The following is a 22,609-nucleotide window of genomic DNA, read 5'->3' on the forward strand; positions in this document are numbered from 1 at the left end:
ATAATAGGAACATGGAAACATTATCAGGTCAGTGATCACCAGGGCCATAAAAAGCCTAGCCATTTACATTTTTAAGTAGCCACATTTAAAAATGTTTTTGCCTCTCTTTTTGAGAATGTGATGGTGTTTGCCTGCTAAATTGATCAGTGCCAGACATGACATTCCTGGAGCAAGTTTGTATCTACCCATTAAGTCATTGGTGCTTGCCTCAGGGTAGTACTTTGTTTGATCCATCGTGGTAATTTATTCCATAGGCTAGTAATATGTTGAGGTAAGGGACTTATCCCAACAGCAAGTCTCGTTGGTGTAGACTTAATTCCCTGGTGCAGGTATTTGCGGAGCCACTGGTTTTGAATGCAGTAGCACCAAAATGACAAACTTATAGAAATAAAAAGAGCTTTACTACATCACACTCCTGTTTTTTCAACTTTGTGAAGCAAAAGGTCAAATATGATTGGGGCTTTCATGGCTTGAAAAGCAAGGCATGGATCATGTCAGAACAGTTGATAGGCCAGTGAGTATTGAACTGTTTTACTGGATTAGGTGAAGGATTTAAGGCCTTTCATTTTCTAGGTTAGAACTCTTTGGGGATTTTAAGGTTGAGTGATATGGTTGGAATTTTGCATTTGATGATGGATCTAATGAGAGAAGAGTACAACAGTGTGATACATTCCTTGGAAATTAACTGGGTTAAATTGAAGAATTCTCGGACTACAGAAAAATTGTTGATCAAATAAGAGAGTTGTTCACATAAATACCTGGGTCTGTTGTGACTGTATCTACCTGAAGTGGAGTACCATTAATAATATGTGAGTTGTTAACAGTTTTTTATTTTTGCTGAATGCTGCTGTGCTACACATTTTTGCATTTTTCTTGAGACCATTTTCAGTACATGAGTAATCATTTCCCACATATCACTATAAAGTACTTCTGTATACGCGTATGTTTAATAAAGTGCACACTGTTTACTTTTGACAGTCTTTCACTATAATGTCTTTGTATTTGGACATATTTTTGAAGCAACTTTTATGTTTATGTGAAAGGCCACCCATCATATTTAATTTTATGTAGCTCTGACTGATAAATCACAGAACATTGATAACAGTAGCCAGAGAGACTGTAGATTTATGTTTCAATTCATTGATATGTATGGTTCTGTATGGGGGAATCCCTTATTCCCCTTTCACAACTGTGCCTGTCAACCTACCTGTGCTTATTGGAGAAACTTTCCGATCCTATGTCAAATCAAAAGTGAGCTTCTACAACTGTTTGACCTATCTTGAAAAATATAGATGTGGACTGTGCTGACTGACTACAGAGGGTTATTCTAGGAAGAAAAGCTATTTTAACTGACTACTTAGACTTCAGTATAATATACAAGTCTGTTCACTTCATGAAGAAACCATGCAGATATTCATATAATGGCTTAAATGTTTTGTACTGTTTTAGGATTATCTGTGGTCATTTGAACCCGTAATAGTTTGATTCTTTTATGTTTACTGGGATGACCTTCAAACCTTTTTTAGTATGATGGGCTTTAGTGTTCACTGTAATAGGACTGACTTGCCTCTACTGGGGCTGAGACCTAAAACTTCAGAAATGTTGGTTAATGGGAGCTTGATTAAAGGCAGCATAAGCCATAAGCCACTGTTTGCCATATTCCAGTCTGCAGTGCGTTTAGCACTGTTAGACATACTAGCATTGTTAAAGGTGTGGTCTGAAGTAAGTGGCTGGGGACTCCAATGTTGATGTAAGTCACCAGATGGGACATTAAGTCAGCGGTGAATACTTGAACATATTGTAATCATCTGACCTGTTGTACATTTTTCTTTTACATACGTGCCATACTTGGTAACAGCTTTTCAAAGAAAATTCCATTAGTTCTTATCAAAATCTCAAAAACTGCCTTTGGCTCTTAAAAAATTAGATAACGTTCTGCCTAAATTTTTATCAAAACCTGCTTGATCTATATTAATAATCCTTGGAGTAAATTGATGTATGCAGTTCACTTAAATTGTGGCTAATGTTTTTTTTCAGCCAACAGTAAGGAGACATGTGTAGCTGTCAATTTTTGAGTTATCCCTTTCTGGATTTTCCTGATCCTGACGTGTTCCCACTTTTAATGTGTCATTGTACAGTGGCAGCAATCCTGTTTTTTTTTTTAAGACTATAAAACTCAGGTATTATGTTATGGTAGCCAGCAGCTTTACCTGATTTCAACATCATAATTACCCACAGAATCAGCTGGTCTGTTCAGTTGTCAGTTTTATCGTCTGTAAATGACATCACTTCCATCATCATGCATTGCTTGCTTTCTGATTAGTTTGTAATTTTTAGAAACAGCAGTTGTATGCCACAGTAGTGACATAGTAAGCCTGTCTTGCATTGTAAATGTCTGGATTTATAGAATCAGATACAAGGTGGGCAGTACCAAGATGCCGTATGTATTTACAGCACCATATTTTACACTAAAGTATAAATTACAGTGTTGGTAACATAGAAGTAGCCTTGTTTGCCATTCTTAGAGTAGTGTTATTGTTCTTTGTGGAAGGAAGAGTTTTCAGGCTATGGCCTTTAACCTAGCAATTATTTTTTGCTATGTATCATAAAATACCTTAACCAGCAGTCCTGACAAAAATTAAAATGTAGTGACCCGTAAGGTAATGAGAAAGAGTGACAAGTGGTTGATGTTTCCTGTGGATGAAATTGAATGAATGTAAAATTAATTGCTTCCCCCCTTTTTAGCTCATTTGGAATGACAGCAGATGGAAAGGACAGCAGTGATAGGTATCATGTGTGTGGCGAGGCATAAATTCTGATGAAACCAGCCAAGCATGAATGTTGTTATTTGATAATCAGTTTATCAGCACTGAGAAGAATGTGGTTTAAAGGGGCTGCTTCCTCTGTTTCATTAGCGTGCACAGGCATTGTTTCAGTTAAGTGCTGTGTCAGCAGTAGATATTTACAAGCATGACAGAAGGGAAAGTACCTGTCACAGCAGAAACTTGGTTTTCTGGCCTAGTTCCATGGGAAACAAGCAAATGTATACGAGGTTTACAGAGGGAATGTAAGGGATCCTACCCCCCCCCCCCAAAATTATACTAGACATAGATTAAACTTGGGTGACACGGATTTACATTTTAAGTGCTGCTGTGCAGAGACACAGTTCCTTGAGGAAAGTACACACCTTATTTCTGAAACAGCACAGTTCATGAGCCAGTGGCATTTGATATTTTTATAACAGAAAACACTCTTTTAGTAATGTCTTGTGCAGTCTTCTTGTGTGATTAGTGTACCTGCAACAGGAAGCAGTGTCTGATAACTGTGAGTACCTTGTACAATGCAGAACTTGGAAGTGAAACTGCAAATGAATGCTGCATTTATTGCTGCCTGTGTGTATGTGTGTGTGTGTGTGTGGGGGGGGGGGGGGGGCATGAAGTTTCCTGTAGCGTCTGTTGTCAAATGTCATCTTTCTTTAGTATGGGTACTGATAATTTCATAGTTCCGTTAAACACATTTTAAACAGTTGCCAAAAGAGAAGTCATTAGCTGTGATGTTTATCTCCAGTAAAAAGCTGTGTAGTCCTTTCAAAAATATAAAGCAGGACACCTGCAGTCCTTCCAAGTGTTGCTTTCTGTCTAGCACAATACTGCAAACAAAATCAGACTTTGTCTTTAATGTTTAGCTAATCTCCTGGATTTCTTTCTGTTGTAGATATCTTTGTGGGTGATGGATAAGTAATGAGGAAGAACTTGGACATTTGTCAGCATAACTGTCCAGAGTGAAGGAAGAGCTCTTACCTGGAATATGTCGGGATCCACTCAACCCATGTCACAGAGCCGACAGCTGGCGGAGACATGTTTTCCCTCTCAAGCCTCATCCTATGGTGTTCAGGTAGCAAGGTCACACACGGTAAGTACATCCTTTCTACCTTTCTATAAAATGTTTTTTGGAGGCAAGATATAATACTGAAACATATATGCAGGGCTCCCAACATTAAAAGACTTGTTGGAGACAGACTTTCATTTTAATAGGCCTGTGCTTTTGTTTTTTTCTGTTAGCCACAGTCGTGTGTCTTACCTGTATGATGTATGCTGCTTAATGCAAAGTTAAGAACTTGGTTTCCATGAGTAAGTGGGTTGTCAGTGACACTCGGCAGTTAGAGCTTGTTTGGGAACAGGTGTACAAACCGTATTTGCAGCTCAACATATGTAACCACACAATACTGAAATAGTCACACTGAATAAACACTTTACCAAAATCAGATGCAAACTGATGCACAGGAGCATACACAGTCCCACTAGAGAATGAAAGCTGACATTCAGGTGTGTGGCTAGAGAAGACTAAAATGGTTCCCTTTCGGAACACTTGTTCCCCCAAATCTCCTACTTATTCTGCTTCTCGTTCTAATTATGTTAAAAATGTAGTGAAATTCCATTATTATGTGATAGTTTTGTAGTGTTTTGTTACACACTAACATTTGAATGATGCGAGTTAAGCTCTTCATTTTAAGGTTTTATTCACCTGTTTCACGCAGTGTTTTATTTTTCTGATGAGGGTTTTTTTTTTTTTTTTTTTTTTTTTTAAGTCAGAAGCATTTAACTAAACAATAAAAGGTTCATTTAGTGGTAGTTTTGTAGTTGGTGTTTTGTATCTTAGTTTGCCACCTATGTACAACTGACTTTTTGTAGCATATTGTTTCAGTTCAGTGCTTCTTAGGACATATTGCTCAAGCTTAGCTGTCCTTCTATACCCATGTTGCAGTATTCTGCATATGGGTTTACCCTTCAGTCTCGCGTACATACAGCCAGTAGCCAAACGGTTTTAGTCCCTCTGTGGTGCGTGAGGTGTCTGACATAGGCGAGATTTCGTGGGCCATAAAGGTGACATTGGCACACACCAGCCCTCAGAACTTTTCAGTCGCCAGTCGTACTCCAGGTGTTTCTGCTACTGCTGATGTCGGATGCGTTTATCAGATAAGTACCCCATTGGGGACCTTTTCTGTCCTTTTGAATTTTAGTATTGCTTGCTCATGTCATCCAGAAAGGCTAAGTGTCAGTGCGGCTGCCAAATCCCTCATAAGGACGCCCACGATAAGTGCATCTTCTGTTTGGGATGGTAGCATGACCATAAGGCCTGCCCGATTTGCCAGGCATTCATACCTAAAACATTGCGGAGTCGCTTGCATGCGCTTAATCTTTATCTTGAAAACCAATGTCTGAAGCAGCTTCAACAGATGGAGGGCTCCTAAGACATCTCTGCAGAACTGCCAAAAAAAGAAGGCCAGAACCTTACGGCCTTCATCTGCTGCTGAGCCTCTTCTGGCCGATCCCCAGCCTGTGGCTGCCATAGGCCTGGTTCCTAGATCTGGACCCAGATCCACTACTCCGGAGGTCGCGGGTAACTCTCAGGAAGCCGGACTATCCTTAGTCAGGAGCACATCCACAGAGGCTATTCGGGGGCAGGTCTCCAAACGCCGGGGGGGGGGGGGCTGCGTTTTCTGAGGAACGGTCTGAGCCATCTTAGCCCTTGCAATTTCCAGATGTTCTTCGTGTTTCACTGTTGCAGTCATCACATTTGGGTTATCTGCTTGCAGTAGCCCTCAGTCGGCCTGATTAACAAAGTCTTGGGTCCTGTGTCAGTTGCTGTCCCTTCTTCCGTGACGTCAGGTCGTCAGACATATAAAACATGTAGCCGACGCCATTACATCAGTCTTTCTTGCCATGCGGTGCCTGAAGCAGAAGCAGTTCGCAAGTTCCGGGCGGCCAACTCCTGAAATTTTCGTTTTCGAGTTTCAGAACCAAAGTCTTCAACTAAAGCTAAGTACCCCATTGGGGAAGCTTTTTCTTGCTCTAAACCGATGTCAGTAAAAGTAAATAATTGCATTACCTGTGGAAAGCAAATACCTCATAAAGATTTTCATTCGTACTGTATTCCTTGCCTAGGTCCTGACCACGACATACCTCGCTGTCGGTTTTGTGCCTTATTTAAACCACGAACCATCCATCGTCGGTATATTTTCGCTTCTAAATATTTTGGTGCTCGGTTCAATTATCCTGATATGTCTTCGGTAAGCCATCCGACTACCGACATTCCAAAAAAAATGCAAAGATAAAGACAGAGACAGGCCACCTAGGTTTAAAGCTGCTGACGATGCTTCTCCTAAGCCAGTCGCCAGTTCGCCGGTACTCAGTGAGGCGCTTTTGCAGCCCCTGATACCCGCTACTTCAGATTCGTAAGCCTCTACTGAGACCCATTCGGAGTCCGATATGCCGTGAGATGCTTCAACTGTGGAACCTGCGGGTGTCTCTACCTTGGATGGATCCGGAGCCGCTGTGCAGGCACCGGTTTCTGGACTACTGACTTGTGTATTAAACTGATGCCATCTTCTTCTTCAAGGCCTAAAATTCAAACCATGCCTAGAAAACTAATGCCCAGACCGCATGGTCAGGCCTCTATGCCTACAAAACAAATGATAAGAATGGCTGAAGACCTTATTACTTTAATCAGGGATAGCCAGCCTTCCCCCTAAGAGACCTAGGACTGAGTTTGCTTATGATACTTCTGACCAGGATTCTGAATGTTTCCTCTGATGACCAGGATTTACCCTTGTCTACCTATGAGGATTCTGATGCTGAGGACTCTATTCCCTCTGCTTCCCCCCCAGAGGTTTTCTCATTTGGTGAGACCTTACATACTCTCAGGGAGCATTTTCGTTGGGAAAGTCAGGATTTCTCTGATTCTAAAAAGAGGCTCCTGCCCCAGCACAGGCCTTAGCCATACCTCCTGTACTAGACATTGTTGATGATGCCTTTTCGGAATCTAGCTTGGCCCCTGATTCTCTACCTCCTGCTCCCAGAAAACCTGATAGATATTACAGGGTCCCTGAATCTCACAAGTTCCTTTTTAAAAATCCTACTGCGGATCCTAAGACCATTTCACAGGGACCCAAGGGCATTAAAGCTACTACTGCCAAAAATCCGACCCCCTCTGATAGAGACTCCAGGGCACTGGATAGATGGGGTAAGAAGGTATACACTTCTGCAACTTTGGCCATTAGGGTCTTAAACTGTCAGTTTCATATGTTGGAAGTATCAGCAGCATATTACTGGATTGCTTAAACAGAAAATGATGTTGATTCCTGAGTGTGCTGAAAATAAGGATTTACAGGATTTACTGCATTCAGCTGAACAAGTTGGAAAACATACTTTGCAATGTGGTTTTGATTCATTTGAGGCATCTTGCAGGGCTGAAGTAACTGGGTCTGTACTTAGAAGGCATGCTTGGCTTAAGGAGCAATCCGTGCCAGATCATGTTAAAGCGAAATTACTGGATGCTCCCTTAAACCAGGACCGCCTCTTTGGCAACAAGGCAGAAGAAGTTTTAAAAAGATGGAGGAAAAAGCTAAATCTATGCAAATTGTTAAAGATTTTTTACAAGTACAACCTCCAAGGTTTAGTCGGCATTGGCCTTCCAAGAACTGGTCCTTTCCTGTCTCTTCCAGACCTTCTCAGTCCAAACCCATATCCAGCAGAGCACCCAGGCTTCAGTCCCAGGGTACGCACAGGACTAAGCAATGGGGGGCCTCCACTTCCAAATCTGGGAGTAATAAACCCCCCCCCCCATGGTAAACTGTCTCAATGACTTCTTTTTAAAACTTTCAAGCACTTCTCAACTGACTGCCCCTTTGGGGGGAAAGATTGCTCTTCATGCAAAGAACTGGGAACTCATTACCCAGGACAAATGGGTTTTAAATATAGTGTCCCAGGGATACAGATTTCACTTCCACACGTTACCAACACCAAGCGGGTGGCCAGATCTACCCCCAAATCAGTGGGCAGAGGCCCAAAAGCAAGTATTTTCTCTCTTAAGCATGGGGACTATTCAGTTGGTACCAGAAGAGGAAAAGGGACAAGGTTTCTACTCGAGACTTTTCCTGGTACCCAAAAAGGACAATTCATGGCATCCTATCCTGGACCTGTCTACTCTAAACACCTTTTTGGTGATTCCAAAATTCAAGATGCTGACTCTTCACCAGTTGCTCCCTATGCTAGGCAAAGACGCCTGGTTGGCAACACTAGATTTAAAGGAAGCATACCTGCACATCCCAATCAGGGAATCTTGCAGAAGATACCTACGCTTCAAAGTAGGCTACACGCACTATCAGTTCTCTGCACTGCCCTTTGACTTATCTACTGTGCCGAGGGTATACATAAAGTGCCTATCTCCAGTCATTGCATTTTACAGGCAAAGAAATATTCAAATATACCCAAACCTGGACGATTGTCTAATTCAGGCAGAATGCCAGGACATACTTTTGAATCATCTGGTCTTTGTACAAAGGGTGCTAACTTGCCTGGGGTACACCATAAATTAAAAGAAATTACACCTGGTACCCTGTCAACAAATTATATTCCTGGGAGCAAGCTTGAATACAACTTCCCAGATGGCTTTCCTCTCGCCAGAGAAATAAATTCATTTGACAACCTTCTTCAAACAAGTGGCCACAAAATCCCTGCTATCTGCAAGGCAAATACTACAAGCATTAGGGTTCATGGCCTCCTGCATTCTTCTAATTCCATATGCAAGACTGCATATGAGGAAACTACAGTGGTATCAAAAAAGCCTATGGTGTCAACATTCTCAGGATATAGAAGTAATGATTCCTATCATACCTTGCCTACGCCTAGAGTTCCTTTGGTGGGCAGAGGCCTGCCACCAAAACAAGGGACTACCATTCACACTACCCCCTGCCGCCCAAACCTTAACAACAGACGCATCAGACTATGCATGGGGGGGCTCATCTGGCAGGGAAGTGCATTCAGGGCAAATGGAACACAAGTCAAATGCACCTGCATATCAATCGAAAATAAATGTTAGCTGTGCAGAATGCTCTGACAGCCTTCAAGGATCACATTCTTCCAGGACAATTAATGGTAAAGACGGACAACACCACTGTTATGTGGTACATAATCAAGCAGGGGGTTACACATTCTTACCCCCTCTGCAGACTAGCCATGACATTGTGGAACACAGCCCTGAGCTACCAAGTGCATCTGCAAGCTCAATTCCTGCCAGGAAAACTAAGCACACTGGCAGACAAACTAAACAGAAACCTCATGGACCCACACAAATGGAAACTGGAACCAAGGATTTTCAACATGTTGACAAGCAAATGGGGGAGCCCAAATATAGACCTGTTTGCCTCCCTCCAGAACTATCAATTGGACAAACTTTGCACAGGGACTCCCCACAAACAAGCTTGAAAAGTGGATGCTCTGTTCTTCAGCTGGAAAAACCTGTTAGTTTATGCCTTTCCTCCTCTGCCTCTGCTCTCCAAAGTGCTACTAAAGATCAAACAAGACAAACCAGGGACAATTTTGATTGCACCAGAATAGACATGTCAACACTGGTACGCCCTCTTGCGCAGTGTGTCACTGTCGGCCCCATGGCACCTGCCTCAGACTCCTACCCTATTGTCTCAGCAGGAGAACCGGATTCTGCACCCTCAGCTTCACACACTGAACCAAGCAGCCTGGCTAATTACCTAATCTCTTCTTTACCATCCCTCAGTAAACCAGTGATGGATATCATTTTAGAGGCAAGGAAGCCTAGTACTAGAAAATCTTATGCTGAAAAATGGAAAAGATTCTGTACCTGGAACCAATCTCAAGGGATGAGCACAGCAGTGCCCAATTTACCTCAGATTTTACAATACTTAACTGAGATGCTTCACAAGGGCCTGTCTTTCTCCTCTATGAAAATCCACACCTCAGCTATTTCAGCTCATTATAACACAGAACCTCCCCTCTTCTCTCATCCACTGCTCAAGCAGTTCCTCAGAGGGGCCAAAAATTTACGACCACCCAGGAGAGCTCCATCCCCAGCCTGGGACCTTAACTTTGTATTGGAGAAACTCACTCTTCCTCCTTTCCAGCCAGCTGCTACTGCAGACTTAAAATTCCTTTCTTGGAAAACAGCTTTTCTTTTAGCAGTCACTTCAGCAAGAAGGATATCTGAATTACAGGCCCTTGTGGCAGTGGAGCCTTTCATCATCTTTCATGCGGACAGTGTGTCCCTCAGGACCAATCCCTCCTTTATGCCCAAGGTGGTATCCAGTGTGGCCCTTAATCAGTCCATTCATTTGCCAACCTTCTTTCCTAATCCACAGAACAAAGGGGAATGGATACTGCATTCATTAGATGTGCACTGACAATTTAGATTCTACTTGGACAGGACTAAACCTCAAAGGAAATCTGAACAACTGCTGGTGGCATTTGCTGCAGGGGCAGAGGGGAAGGCTATTTCAAAGCAAACCATTTCCAAATGGATAGGCCATTGCATTAATTTCTGCTACAAGTACCATGGAAAACCTATCCCACAGGGGATCAGACCCCATTCAACCAGGGCTGCATCTACCTCTACAGCCTTTCTCAGAGGTGTCCCTACCAGGGACATCCTAGAAGCTGCTACCTGGAGTTCTGTACATACTTTCACCAAGCATTACCGTCTGCCAATTTTCTCTAAATCCAGAGCTGGCTTTGCCACTGCTGTCTTGCAGGGCCTTATAGCTGGTCCTAATGCTATCTAAATTCCTCCTCCCATCCTTAGCTTTGGGAATCTACCCAAATGTGATAACTGCAACAGTGAAACATGAAGAACATAGTACAGTTGTGTACACTTACCATAAAAGTAGATGTTCCAGTGTATTCACTGTTGCAGTCCTGGTTACTCTCCCTCCAGCCCCCTTACTTCTTTTGGCTACACCTCTACTCTCCTTTACTATGCTCAAAAAGCTTTTTGGTGTATTTGCTTTTTTGTTGGATGTATATCCTTGTTTATTTATAGATTTAATTGCTTCCCAGTAGGGAGGGCAGCTGACACCTGGGGCAAGAAAAACTGATGTAATGGCATTGGATGCATGTTTTATACCCCTGACGACCTGACATCATGGAAGAAGGGACAGCAAACAACGCAGGACCCAAGACTTTGTTAATCAGGCTGACTGAGGGCTACTGCAAACAGATAACCCAAATGTGATGACTGCAACAGTGAATACACTTGAGCATCTACATTTATGGTAAGTGTACACAACTGTACTTTTCTAGACAGACATCCACAGGCCCTCTTAAAAGAAGAGAAGAGAGGAAATACATTTCTCCTTCTACAGAAAGCATGCCTGATTGACAGGCTTTCAGTCAAAGCCTTTTCAGTGCCTTTGTGGCACTGAGGCCTACCACTGCTGTTACTGTTTCCACCTCTCCTGAGCCCTAGTCCTCAGCCTACTGACACAGTGACTAGGGAGGAGATAGTTGTTTCAGATTCCTCTGAGGAATCTTTTTCATACAACTCACAACTATCTTCCCCCTTGGGATATGGATCCCCAGAGGAAGACTCAGTGGACCCTGTCTCCCCAGCTGAGACAATAAGCAGGATGAAGGATCACTTTAAATGGAAATCTTCAGAAATGCCTGAGGTACAAAAGAGGTACTACGACCTCACTCAGATGGAAACCCCCAGCCCATCTGCTGTTTTTCCTATCCTGCCTGCCTTTTTAGATGCCTTTTCTTCTGCATCTCTGAACCCTGACTCCCAGCCTCCTGCCCTACACAGAGCAGGCAGGCTTTATAAGGTGCCTGACACTGCTAAGCATCTGCTTAAGTGCCCATCTGCTGATCCTGCCACTATATCAGTCTCTACTGACAAGGCTTCCAAACTCCTGCCTGCTACCACTATTCTCCCAGTTGACAAAGACAGCAAGACAATGGAAAAGTTGGACAAAAAGATATATACATCGGCTACCTTGGCCTTCAGAGCTACAAACTACCAGACCCACATGGCCAAATATACCTTGTCCCTCCTAGAATCTGCTACCAAACCCCTGGCAGATATTCCAGACTCCCCTGCCAAAGCATCACTGTCCTCCCTCCTGGCTGTCTCCACCCAGGTCACCAGACACACTATCAAATGTAGTTACGATGCTGCTGAATCCTCTGCCAGGTCAGCAGCATCAGCATCTGCGTTATGCAGATACTCTTGGCTTTGCCTACAACCTTTCACCTATCCGTAAGTTTCACAGAAACTATTTAGCCAAAACCCAGTTTATTAGAAAGCACTCCCGTCCTGCTCTTCCTTCAAGTCCACATAAGCCCACAAGGAAACAACCCCCTCCAGCTAAAGCATCCCCTCCCTGTAGCCAGAGGACCCCTTTTCAGGACAGGGCAGGTAGCATCTGACTACCTGCCAGCCCTGCCCCCCCCACCTTCTGTACCACTCTCCACTCACGTCTGTCACTGTCTCCCTGTTTGGACCCATCTTACCTCCGACAAGTGGGTCCTGTCCATACTTCAAAACGGTTATTTTATGTCCTGGATCTCCCTTCCCATAGGGTGAGGCATACCTTGACCACCTGCTCAGCAACTGCACTTCTTGCGACTGGTAGTCCAGACCCTGTTAGATCAGGGTACCATAGAGACAATTCCCTCTACTGCAAAAGGAAGTGGATTCTACTCAAGGTTCTTCCTGGTCCCCAGGAAGGACGGACCCTGGAGACCCATTCTAGACCTCTCCTATCTCAGCCTTTTTCTAAAGGTCCCTTCAAAATGCTAACTCTGCCAGCCCTTTTCCCTCTCGTTATGCCACAAGGATTCCTGGCTACTTTAGATATAAAGGATGTTGACCTCCACATCCGAATCAAGCCCTCCCACAGGAAATACTTGAGATTTTTGGTGGGTTCCTCACACTTGCAATACTCTGCCTTGCCCTTTGGACTCTCCACTGCACCTAGAGTCTTCACCAAATGCCTGGCACCTGTGGTGGCTTACTGCAGGACAAAGGGAATACAGATATTCCCCTACTTGGATGACTTGCTGATCCAGGTTGCCAGCCAAGAAACCCTCCAAGGGCACATGCAGATTTCTTCATGTTTCACTGTTGCAGTCATCACATTTGGGTTATCCCTGCCAGAGTAGCCCTTGACTGGCCCGAATACCAGAGACTTAGTATTTCTACTTCAGTTGCTGTCGCTTCAGGACTGATGTCAGGTAGTGAGTAGTGTAAAGTCAGTCGATGCCATTACTCTTGCCATGGAGCCCGAAGCAGAAGCAGTTCGCATGAATGCCGTTCGGCCGCTACCTGAGTTTCATCTACCAATTTGAAGCTGAAGTCTTCTAAAGCTAAGTATCCCCTGAGGATCCTTTTTTCTTGCACTAACCGATGTCAGAAAAAGGTAACAGTTGTGTCGCCTGTGGAAAACAAATACCACACCGAGATTTTCATTCTTACAGCATCACTTGTTTAGGCCCAGACCAACAACGTCCCTCGTTGTCGCTTCTGTGCTTTGTTCAATGCCAGAACTGTCCGTCATCAGGCCCTTATTGTAGCTAGATATTTTTGCTTACAGTCCTCGAACTCCAATATGGCTTTGGTACGCCATCCGACAGCAGATCTTCTGAAAAAGCGTAAAGATAAAGACAGACCACACAGGTTCAAACCTACCGACGACACTTCCGTTAAGTTAGTCGTCAGTTCTCCGGTCCTCAGTGAGATGCTTTTGCAGCCCCTGATGCCCACTTTTTTCGATTCGCAGGCCGCTACTGAGACCCTTTCAGAGTTCGGTATGCCACAAAACTATTCTTCGACTAAGGATCCTGTGGTCGTCTCTACCTTGGATGGGTCTGGAGCCGCTGAGCAGGCACTGGCTTCAGAGGAAGTCCTTTGCACTACCGATTCTTTACACAAACCAACGTCTTATTTTGCGACTATTGTTCTTTCGAAAACTAACAAGTTTCTTAGACCCAGGGTACGAACCACACCCAAGAAACCGATGACCCAATCTCAGGCACTTGCTTCCTTTCCTCAGTCTCAAATGCTTAAAATGTCGGAAGACCTTATCATGCTGATCAGGGGAAGCCAAGCTACCCCCTCCAAAAGGAAAAGAGATCTGTCCCCTGTAGTTTTGTCTGAACAAGAGTCAGATGACTCTGATGCATCTGAATATGAAGACATGCAACCCCTCTCTACTTATGAGGATTCTGATGCAGAGGATTTCATCCCTTCTGCCTCTCCCCCAGAGGATTATTCCTTTGGGGAAACCCTTCATACCTTAAGGGAGCATTTCCAATGGGAGAGTCAGGAGTACCCTCAGTCTAAAAAGAGACTCAGGGAATTCTTAAATCTTCCACAGCACAGACCCTTGGCCATCTCCCCAGTCTTGGATGTTGTGGATGATGTTTTCCTGGAATCCAGCTTGACACCTGATACCCTCCCTCCTGCACCCAGAAAACCAGAGAGGTACTATAGAGTCCCTAACTCGCACAAATTTCATTCTAAAAATCCTACTGCTGACCCTGAGGTAATTTCTCAAGGGCCTAAAGGGATTAAAGCAACCTCTGCTAAGAATCCCACCCCCTCAGATAGGGATTCGTGAGCACTAGACAGATGGGGTGTAAAAGTATACACCTCAGCTACTCTTGCTGTCGGGGCACTAAATTGTCGGTTCCATATGCTAAATTTTCAGCAACATACCCTGGAACTTCTCAAACAATCAGTCCTGAAGCAACAGCAACCGACACAGAAATACTAAACCTCTGGTATTCGGACCAGCCGAGGGCTACCCTGGCAGGGATAACCCAAGTGTGATGACTGCAACAGTGAATACACTCGGACATCTACATTTATGGTAAGTGTACACAACTGTACTTTCATGGTGACCCTCCTTCAATCACTGGGATTTCAGGTAAACCAACACAAGACATTTCTTAGGTGCAGGATCCGCTCAGATCTCATGGAGGCATACCAACCCCCACCAAAATTGAGTTCTTTGACAGAACACCTTCTCCTGGTCCTTCACTCCATAGAGTTGATTGCAAGGCAGTACCTCATACTTCTGGGCTACATGGCAGCCACTATACGCATGCTTCCTTTAGCAAGACTGCACATGAGGAAGTTACAGTGGTACCTTCGGTAAATCTGGAAGCAACACAGCCAGCCTCTGGAGCACATTGTGCTCCTTCTTCCCTGCCTGAAAAAGGAAATACTATGGTGGTTGGCTCAGGTAAACCACAACCCGGGCCTTCCTCTCCAACCACCTCAACCCACTCAGGTTATGCACACAGATGCCTCAGACCTGGGGTGGGGAGCCACCCTCAGCCACCAACAGGTGCAGGGCCTGTGGCCACAGCACCTCAAGTCAGAAAACATCGATGCCAGAGAGATGAGGGCAATCCTTCTAGCCCTCCAGGCATTTCTCCCTTTCTTACAAAAGGGGCCACTTCTGATATACACAGACAACACCACTGTACTGTGGTATATCAACAAGCAGGTGGGAGGGCCAAGTCCTACCTGCTCTGCAGATTAGCCCTTTTGGCTTGGGAATTGGCTACCTCACAATGAGTCATCCTGCAAGCAACCTACATTCCCTCTCTCTACAACACACAGGCAGATTATTTAAACAGAACCAGCACAAACAACTACAAATGGATGCTTTACAGAGATGTCTTCCTGGACCTGGTCCACAAGTGAGGTATACCTCAAATAGACCTGTTTGCCTCCAGCATCAACAGGCAACTTCCTGGCTTTTGCACCAGGACTCCAGAACCACAGGCACTGGCAACAGACTCCTCGATTTCCTGGAAGGGGAAATATCTACATGCATTCCCCCCCTCCCACTCATTCAAAAGGTCCTGCTAAAAATTCAGCAGGACAACCCAACAATCTTGATGGTGACTCCCTACTGGCCCAGACAGCACTGGTTCCCCTTAGTCCTTCACTTGTCCAAGGGCAGTTACCACAAGTCACCCCCCAGAATGGACCTTCTCACACAGAACAAGGGGTCACTAATCCATCCACAGTGGCAGTTTCTGCACCTAACCCTGTGGCTGATAAGTTTCTGATTCCATTCGGACACCTTTACAATGAGGATGTGCTCAATGTCCTGCAGGAGGCCAGGAAACCAACTACAAGGAAATCATATCTCAAAGTGAAAAAGATTCACTATGTGGTGTCATAAAAGACAGCTGGACCCGCTTCTCAGCGAACCCCCTCTAGTGCTGTCCTATTTGTGTGAACTACTACAGACTGGATTGGCTTATTCTTCCATCAAAGCCCATCTGTTTGCTGTTTCTGCATGCCTGCCTCTGGATCCCCCATTAGCATCCAGACTTCCTTCCAAACTCTTCCTCAAGGGATATTCACCTTAGGCCCCCGAAGAAACCTTCTCCTCCACCTTGGGACCTTAACTACGTGCTTGAGAAGCTTACGCTACTGCCCTTTGAGCCAACTGATAAAACTTCATTAAAGCATTTAACCTGGAAAACTGTTCTTTTACTGACCCTAACTTCAGCCAGAAGAGTGTCTGAACTCCAAGCCCTTATGGCTATTCCTCCATTTCTCATTTTTCACAAGGCTGGGTCACCCTCAGGACTAACCTGCCCTTCATGCCCAAGGTAGTTAATGACCTGTCCCTCAATGAGGCCATACACCTACCTATCTGTTTCCCAAGCCCACAAGGAGACAGTGAGAGAGTGCTGCATTCCCTCGATGTACACAGACAAGTCTGATTCTACCTGCACAACACCAGGTCTATCAGGCAGACTGACCAACTCTTCATATCCTTTCACCCCAGGGCTCTGGGGAAGGCAGTGACCAAGCAGACTATTTCTACTTGGATCTCCAGGGCCATCACCTTCTGTTACCAATTCCATGGTAAGTCTCTGCAGGGTAAAATTAAGGCTCATTCCACAAGAGCAATGGCCTTTTCAGGGGCCTTCTTCAAGGGCCTGGATATCTCTAGCATCCTGGAAGCTGGTACTTGGTCTTCGGTCCACACCTTCACCAAACACTACAAACTTGACCACATCTCCATATCCAGGACAGGGTTTGCCCGGGCTATCCTTCATGGATTCCTGGAGTCTGCCTCTAGGCCACCACCCCAATCTCAGTGAGCTTTGGCACTCACCCATATGCAGAATACTGCAACATGGGAATAGAAGGACATAGAAAAGTTGTGTAAAATCTTACCATAACCATAGATGTCCTCTTCCATGTTGCAGTTCCCTCCCACCTTTCCCTCCTGTCAGCTAATGACTTCTCTTCCTGGATGGCAATGATATGGCGTTGCCCTTATAGGACGGGCTCCGACTGAGGCTTCTGTTCTGAGGACTTGTGCATGCCAATGTCACCTTTATGGTCCATAAAATCTCGCCTACGTCAGACGTCTCACGCACCATGGAGGGACTGAAAGCTTTTGGATACTGGCCGTATGTATGTGAGCCTGAAGGGAAAACCCATATGCAGAATACTGCAACATGGAAAAGAAGGACATCTATGGTTATGGTAAGATTTGACACAACTTTTCTTTATGTCTGGGCACGGCACAAAACATCATGCATTCATCCCCTTCCCTGACTTCACACAACCAAGTACCAGCAAATCATTTTCTGTGATTGTTTTTTTTCTGTGTGCTTCTTACTTCCAGGCTTGCTGACCATCAGGCTTTCTTCTATTGGTCTTGAGACCATTTTCTCCACTGTATTTTGTCTGTGTAGCATAGAGGAGAGATCTGACCAGAGGGAGGGGCAGCTTTGGAGGTGTTAGTGCCCTTGATGAAATCCCAGCAATTTGAGTATTTCCTTGGAAGCTTTAACTCTGCCCACTGGTGGCTAATTGAGGACTTACATTGCCGCAAGGACTCCTACTGTATGCATATACATAACTTCTGCAGACACAGTAATGAAGGCTACCCTCACTCAGTTAAGGTTGCCAAGCCCATATTCTGGTCTGGCCATTTTTGATGCCCTGCAGGACAATGTTTTCATGGCAGTGATCAGCCAACCAGCACTACTCCCCCCCCCCCCCCCCCCAAGACTGTGTGAGTTCTTATCAACTTCTCAGCCCCATCTTCCTCTTCCTGGCTGTTCCAGGATCAAAGCCACTTTTCAAACTTTGATAATGTGGGTCAGAGTCAATGCTTTATGCCTCTGTAGCCGCTGAACTGGGCTTGTCTTTAAATTCTGGGGTTTATGCAGCGACAGTGCTTGTGTTGCTTTATGCCAGCCTGCTCATGAGAGCCTTTCACTGGGCATAGAACACTGATACCCAGAGAGGACATTTGGGATCTCCACTGTACGTTGATGCAGGCTGCTTTGGTGGTTTCAGCTGAACAGTCTTCTTTGGGGTGGACTGTATACCACTTTTTCACCCTCAGGCTGCATTCACTGTGGATGCTTCTACCCCAAGATAGTGAGGATGCTACTGTTCAAGAATGGTCTCTACATGAGTCACCTTTTCATATAAATCTTAATGGAGATGACTGTGATCTTGCTTGCTTCCATGCCTTGTAGGACTTTCTTCCTCCCAGAGTGCTGGCACTTCATTCGGACAATATGGCTCTGGTCTGGTATCAGTAAAAAGAGAGGTGATTTGAAACCGTACCCTTTTTGTTGAAAAACAATGACAGTCTGAGAGGGGCAATGTCAACCAGGCATTTTCTACTTGCCACACATATTCCTAGTGTAATCAGCCCTTGCCTATTGGTGCCACACAAGCAGTCCCATCTGTTTACTGCCTCCACATTGTTCCTGAAGTGGGGTTTCCCAGTCTGTGATCTGTTTGCCTGTTTCACTAATGCTAAAATGCCTGAAAATTTTTATCACTTATTCCGTCACACAATGCACAGAGCAGAGATTTGTTAATCTGGCACTGCCTGTAGGGGTTACTCCCCTCACACCCCCAGTTTCCTGTGAAGATGACTTTCAGCCAGGATGATTCTAGTGGCCCTTTTGCAGCTGAGTCAAGTGTGTTCAGTCAAGTGTGGTTCCATCGCAAGAGCAAGAGTCAGGTGGCACCTCTTCTGAGGTCTTGCTCTGAGGCTGTCCCGTGATCAAGGGTATGGTTTCACTAGGCCAGCCTTACAGGAGGATCATCCAAGTACTTTATCCTAATGTTTAACAATGACTGAATGTCCATAGTAGATGCATTAGTTAAACATACTTAACATCCTGTTAGAACATTTTAGAGAATTCAGTGTTTGGTAACCATCGTGCCATCCATCTCCATGTCTCTGTTTGGAAAGGTTAGTAATGGGTTTATACAGTGCAGTTAACTTGGTCAGCAGTTGAAAGTGGAGGAGAAAGATGTAGGGTATTATCGGTGGGGGAGATGCAAGACTAGCCAGGGAAAGTTTTATCTGCCAACTACAGCAGTGAGAAATGCCTGACTCTTAAGATTTAACAAAGACTGAACTATCCAAAGAGATCTAACATTATATTAAGGATGTAACCTTCATTTACCTGTGTGTGAGATTTATGTCTTATTGGCATTATTTGAGGTGTTGCTCTTCTTTGTATTAAATGATTTACACTCAATCTGAGGGCACTGTTAAATAACATGGAGTTTAATATGTTGACCTGCACATTTTCTGAAAAGTGTTTCAAGACATAAAGGAAAATCTTGCATCAGTGAGAAATGACTGTTCATACTAAAGCATTCTTCAAGGAAACGTGCATTTTGGATCATAATATTGTATGTGATTTAGGAAGAACTTTTATGTCACATTGTATAACATTTGCCTGCTAGTGCCGTTGTGTTCATAAGCAGCTCATATGGCACACCCATCGTGTCCTGTAGCTGTGCCAGAATGAGGTGAGGAACAAGCGTGAGAATATCCACATAGGTGTGACATATTTACACCAGACAACAATGCCAGGTGTAACTTTAGTACACTGACAGTTTAGTCTCTAGGTAGCCCCCATTGTAGTACTTGTAAATATGAAGTGATTTGAGATTGATACTATTAGTTGTTTCATATTACGCCTTTGCGGAAATGATATGTAGGTTTTGTGCCCTTTAAAGGCAGCTGCGTAACAAGTGGTACTCCTGAGCTATCAGGGGTACCTTTGAATCAGCACGGTAACACAAAGGACTGTAGCATTACCAAGGTCAAGTGCAAATTACTTTGCACACGTGAATAGTGAGAGATACTTCACAAACGTCTGACTATACCTTGACTTAAAGTGATATTCAGTGATAATGCCTAATTTACACTGATGTAATATTCCACTGTTAATAGTTATTTCCTTTCATGTAGTAGCTTCCTGTTTGTCCCAAAACATGTTGCAACAGTCATTCATCAGCTCTTACCTGAATGAAAATAGAAATATTTTTTTGTGAACTTAATGGTTCTTAATGAACTGAGCTTCATGTAACAATGGATAGAACAAAGTTGATGCTACTGCAGAAACTGACATTATTTCCCATGGTTTCAAATATTATGATGTGATCAGAAGTATTGCGGATTTGCTTCTCTAACTGGAATGAAGCCAGTTATAATGTGGCTTTCACTACACTAAAATTTTAAGATGTCAAGGCTACCCTCTGAGCAGTACTGTAGCCATTATGGATGAGGATGTATTGTGTGTTTTAGAGGAAGGAACGTATAAGAAAGAGCATGGCTGCTTTACATGTCGATACTCCTTAACTGTGAAATTAAATAAGGATCACTAGGTGTAAGGGTGCTTCCCTCAGAAAACAGAGTGGAAGAATGAGAGAATGATGGAAATGAACACTGTGGGAGGAGAGGAATATTTACAAAGGCAGAGGGAAAGAATTGCACAAAGAAAGAGAAAATAAAACTTTTTCTTACAACATTTTTGAACTTGGGTCTGCCAGTCTTCCAGGTAACTCCCTGTGGTCATGGTAATACATGGTTGGTTGGACACTGGTTTTACACACCTTGGTATTACATGGTTGGTTGGACGCTGGTTTTACACACCTTTTAACAGGTATATTTAATACTAATAGTCTTCCTGGCTGCCTGCCAGTATGAAAACAAGAAGTTGCAGTCTGGTGTCACTGTGTCACAGACCCTTTGTTTCCTCTTTTATTCTTAGTTAAACTAACAGATGAGTCATTCTATTCCCAAAGTACCAACAGACGTAGTGGTAGCTGAGACAGTAACGGATATAAGATTAGAGTTCAGGAAGTTTAAGCAAGCTCAGATGGAGAAGTTTGCCTTGGAGTGTAAAGTTATGGCATTGTGGGCAGGCAGACTGTAATTTGTCATAGCCAGTAAAGCAATTTTAGGAACAGTAGGGTTTAATGTGGGGAGAGCATTGAAAGAGTTTCTTCCTTTGTGTCATTGAGGAAGTTGATGCAGTATAACAAATGGGCTAAACAGTTTAAAGTAACAGTGGCAGGATCAAAATAGTAAGGAAAAGGAAGAAACTTGGCTGAAAGTAGTGAAAACAGAGACACTGACAGGTGTGAAGTGTATCAGTGCTCTGGCCTGGAGCATTTTGGTCTCTGATATTCATTGACAGAAGTTGCCTGAATGTGTCGATGGAAGTGAAGGATGATGTTCTTCGTGTTTCACTGTTGCAGTCCTCACATATGGTTATCCGGCTCCGGATAGCCCTCAGTCGGCCTGAATACCAGAGTCCTTGGTATATGATGTCGGCTGCCGCCAGTTGTAAAACTGACGTCAGAACGTCAAGTATAAAGGGAGGCAGCCGATGCCATTTCCTCAGTCTTTCTTGCCGCAGAGCCCGAAGCAGATGCAATTCGCACTAGTGCCGGTCAGCCATTTACCTTCGTTTCGCTTTCCGACTACCAAGTTGAAGACGCCTTCAAATAAGTACCCCATTGGGGATCATCTTTTCTTGCTTTACCGAATGTCAGATAAAGTTAATAACTTTCTTGCCTGTGGAAAACAGATTCCGCACCATGATTTACATTCCTGTTGTATAACTTGATTGGGCCTTGAGCACGACGTCCCTAACTGCGATCTCTGTGCTTCCTTTAACCCACGTACCATACGCCGTATAGCTAAGATTTTGTATAAGCATTTCAGAGTCTGGCCTAAGTTTGTTGGTATGGCGTCTTCTGGTCTCCCGACTTCGGATATACCTAGGAAACACAAAGACAAAGACCGCGACAGGCCTAGGGTTAAAACTGCTGACGACACACCAGTGAAATTGGTCGTCAGCACAGCGGTAGTCAGTGAGGCACTTTCGCAGCCCCTGCAATCTGCAGATTTTCAGCCACAAGTCTCTGCCGAGACCTTTACGGAGTCCTCCATGCCGCAGGCTGCTATTTCGTTTTCAGACCCATCCGCCTGTAGCCGCATCAGATGGGTCCGGAGCCGCTTTGCAGGCACCGGCTTCTGACGCCTCCTTTTCAATATGAGACCAGAACCACACCGACTACTTTAGTTCAGACTTCTGCAGTTACTAGGCCTCCCGAGTCCCTCCGGATTGCTAGTAAACCGTCCAGCCGCAAACCTACTCACAAGCAGGTGTTGGCCTCCCCTCCTGTGCCTCAGTCCCAGTTTGTTAAGATGGCTGGTGATCTTCTTTCCCTGATTAGGGGCTCTCACCCCCCCCCCCCCCCTTCAAAGAGGGCTAGGGAATAATCTCCTGATGTTTTGTCTGTCTCAGATTCTGAGATTTCCAGCATGTCAGCTGGTGAAGAAGGAAATTCTCACCTTTTTTCTGGTTTTGAGGATTTTGATGCTGAGGACTCTATCCCTTCTGCCTCCCCTCCAGAAGATTTTTCCTTTGGGAATACTTTGAATGCTCTTAGGTAGCATTTTAAATGGGAATGTCAGGATTTT

The 22,609-nt window shown here is 44.3% G+C and overlaps 1 protein-coding gene across 5 annotated transcripts in view; it reads left to right on the forward strand.

Moving 5' to 3' along the window:
- The window catches only part of NCOR2 (nuclear receptor corepressor 2), a 3,277,114-nt gene that overhangs the window by 575,808 nt on the left and 2,678,697 nt on the right, over nt 1–22,609 (forward strand). For all 5 annotated transcript variants that reach the window (XM_044068530.1, XM_044068534.1, XM_044068533.1 and 2 more), the window contains exon 3: nt 3,715–3,912. In XM_044068530.1, the coding sequence (XP_043924465.1) occupies nt 3,808–3,912 (105 nt within the window). In that variant the 5' untranslated portion in view covers nt 3,715–3,807. The remainder of the gene's footprint in view (nt 1–3,714; nt 3,913–22,609) is intronic.

The sequence above is a fragment of the Protopterus annectens genome, chromosome 4.part0 (genome assembly GCF_019279795.1).
Source record: "Protopterus annectens isolate FY-2018-M chromosome 4.part0, PAN1.0, whole genome shotgun sequence".
Taxonomy (NCBI): domain Eukaryota; kingdom Metazoa; phylum Chordata; order Ceratodontiformes; family Protopteridae; genus Protopterus; species Protopterus annectens.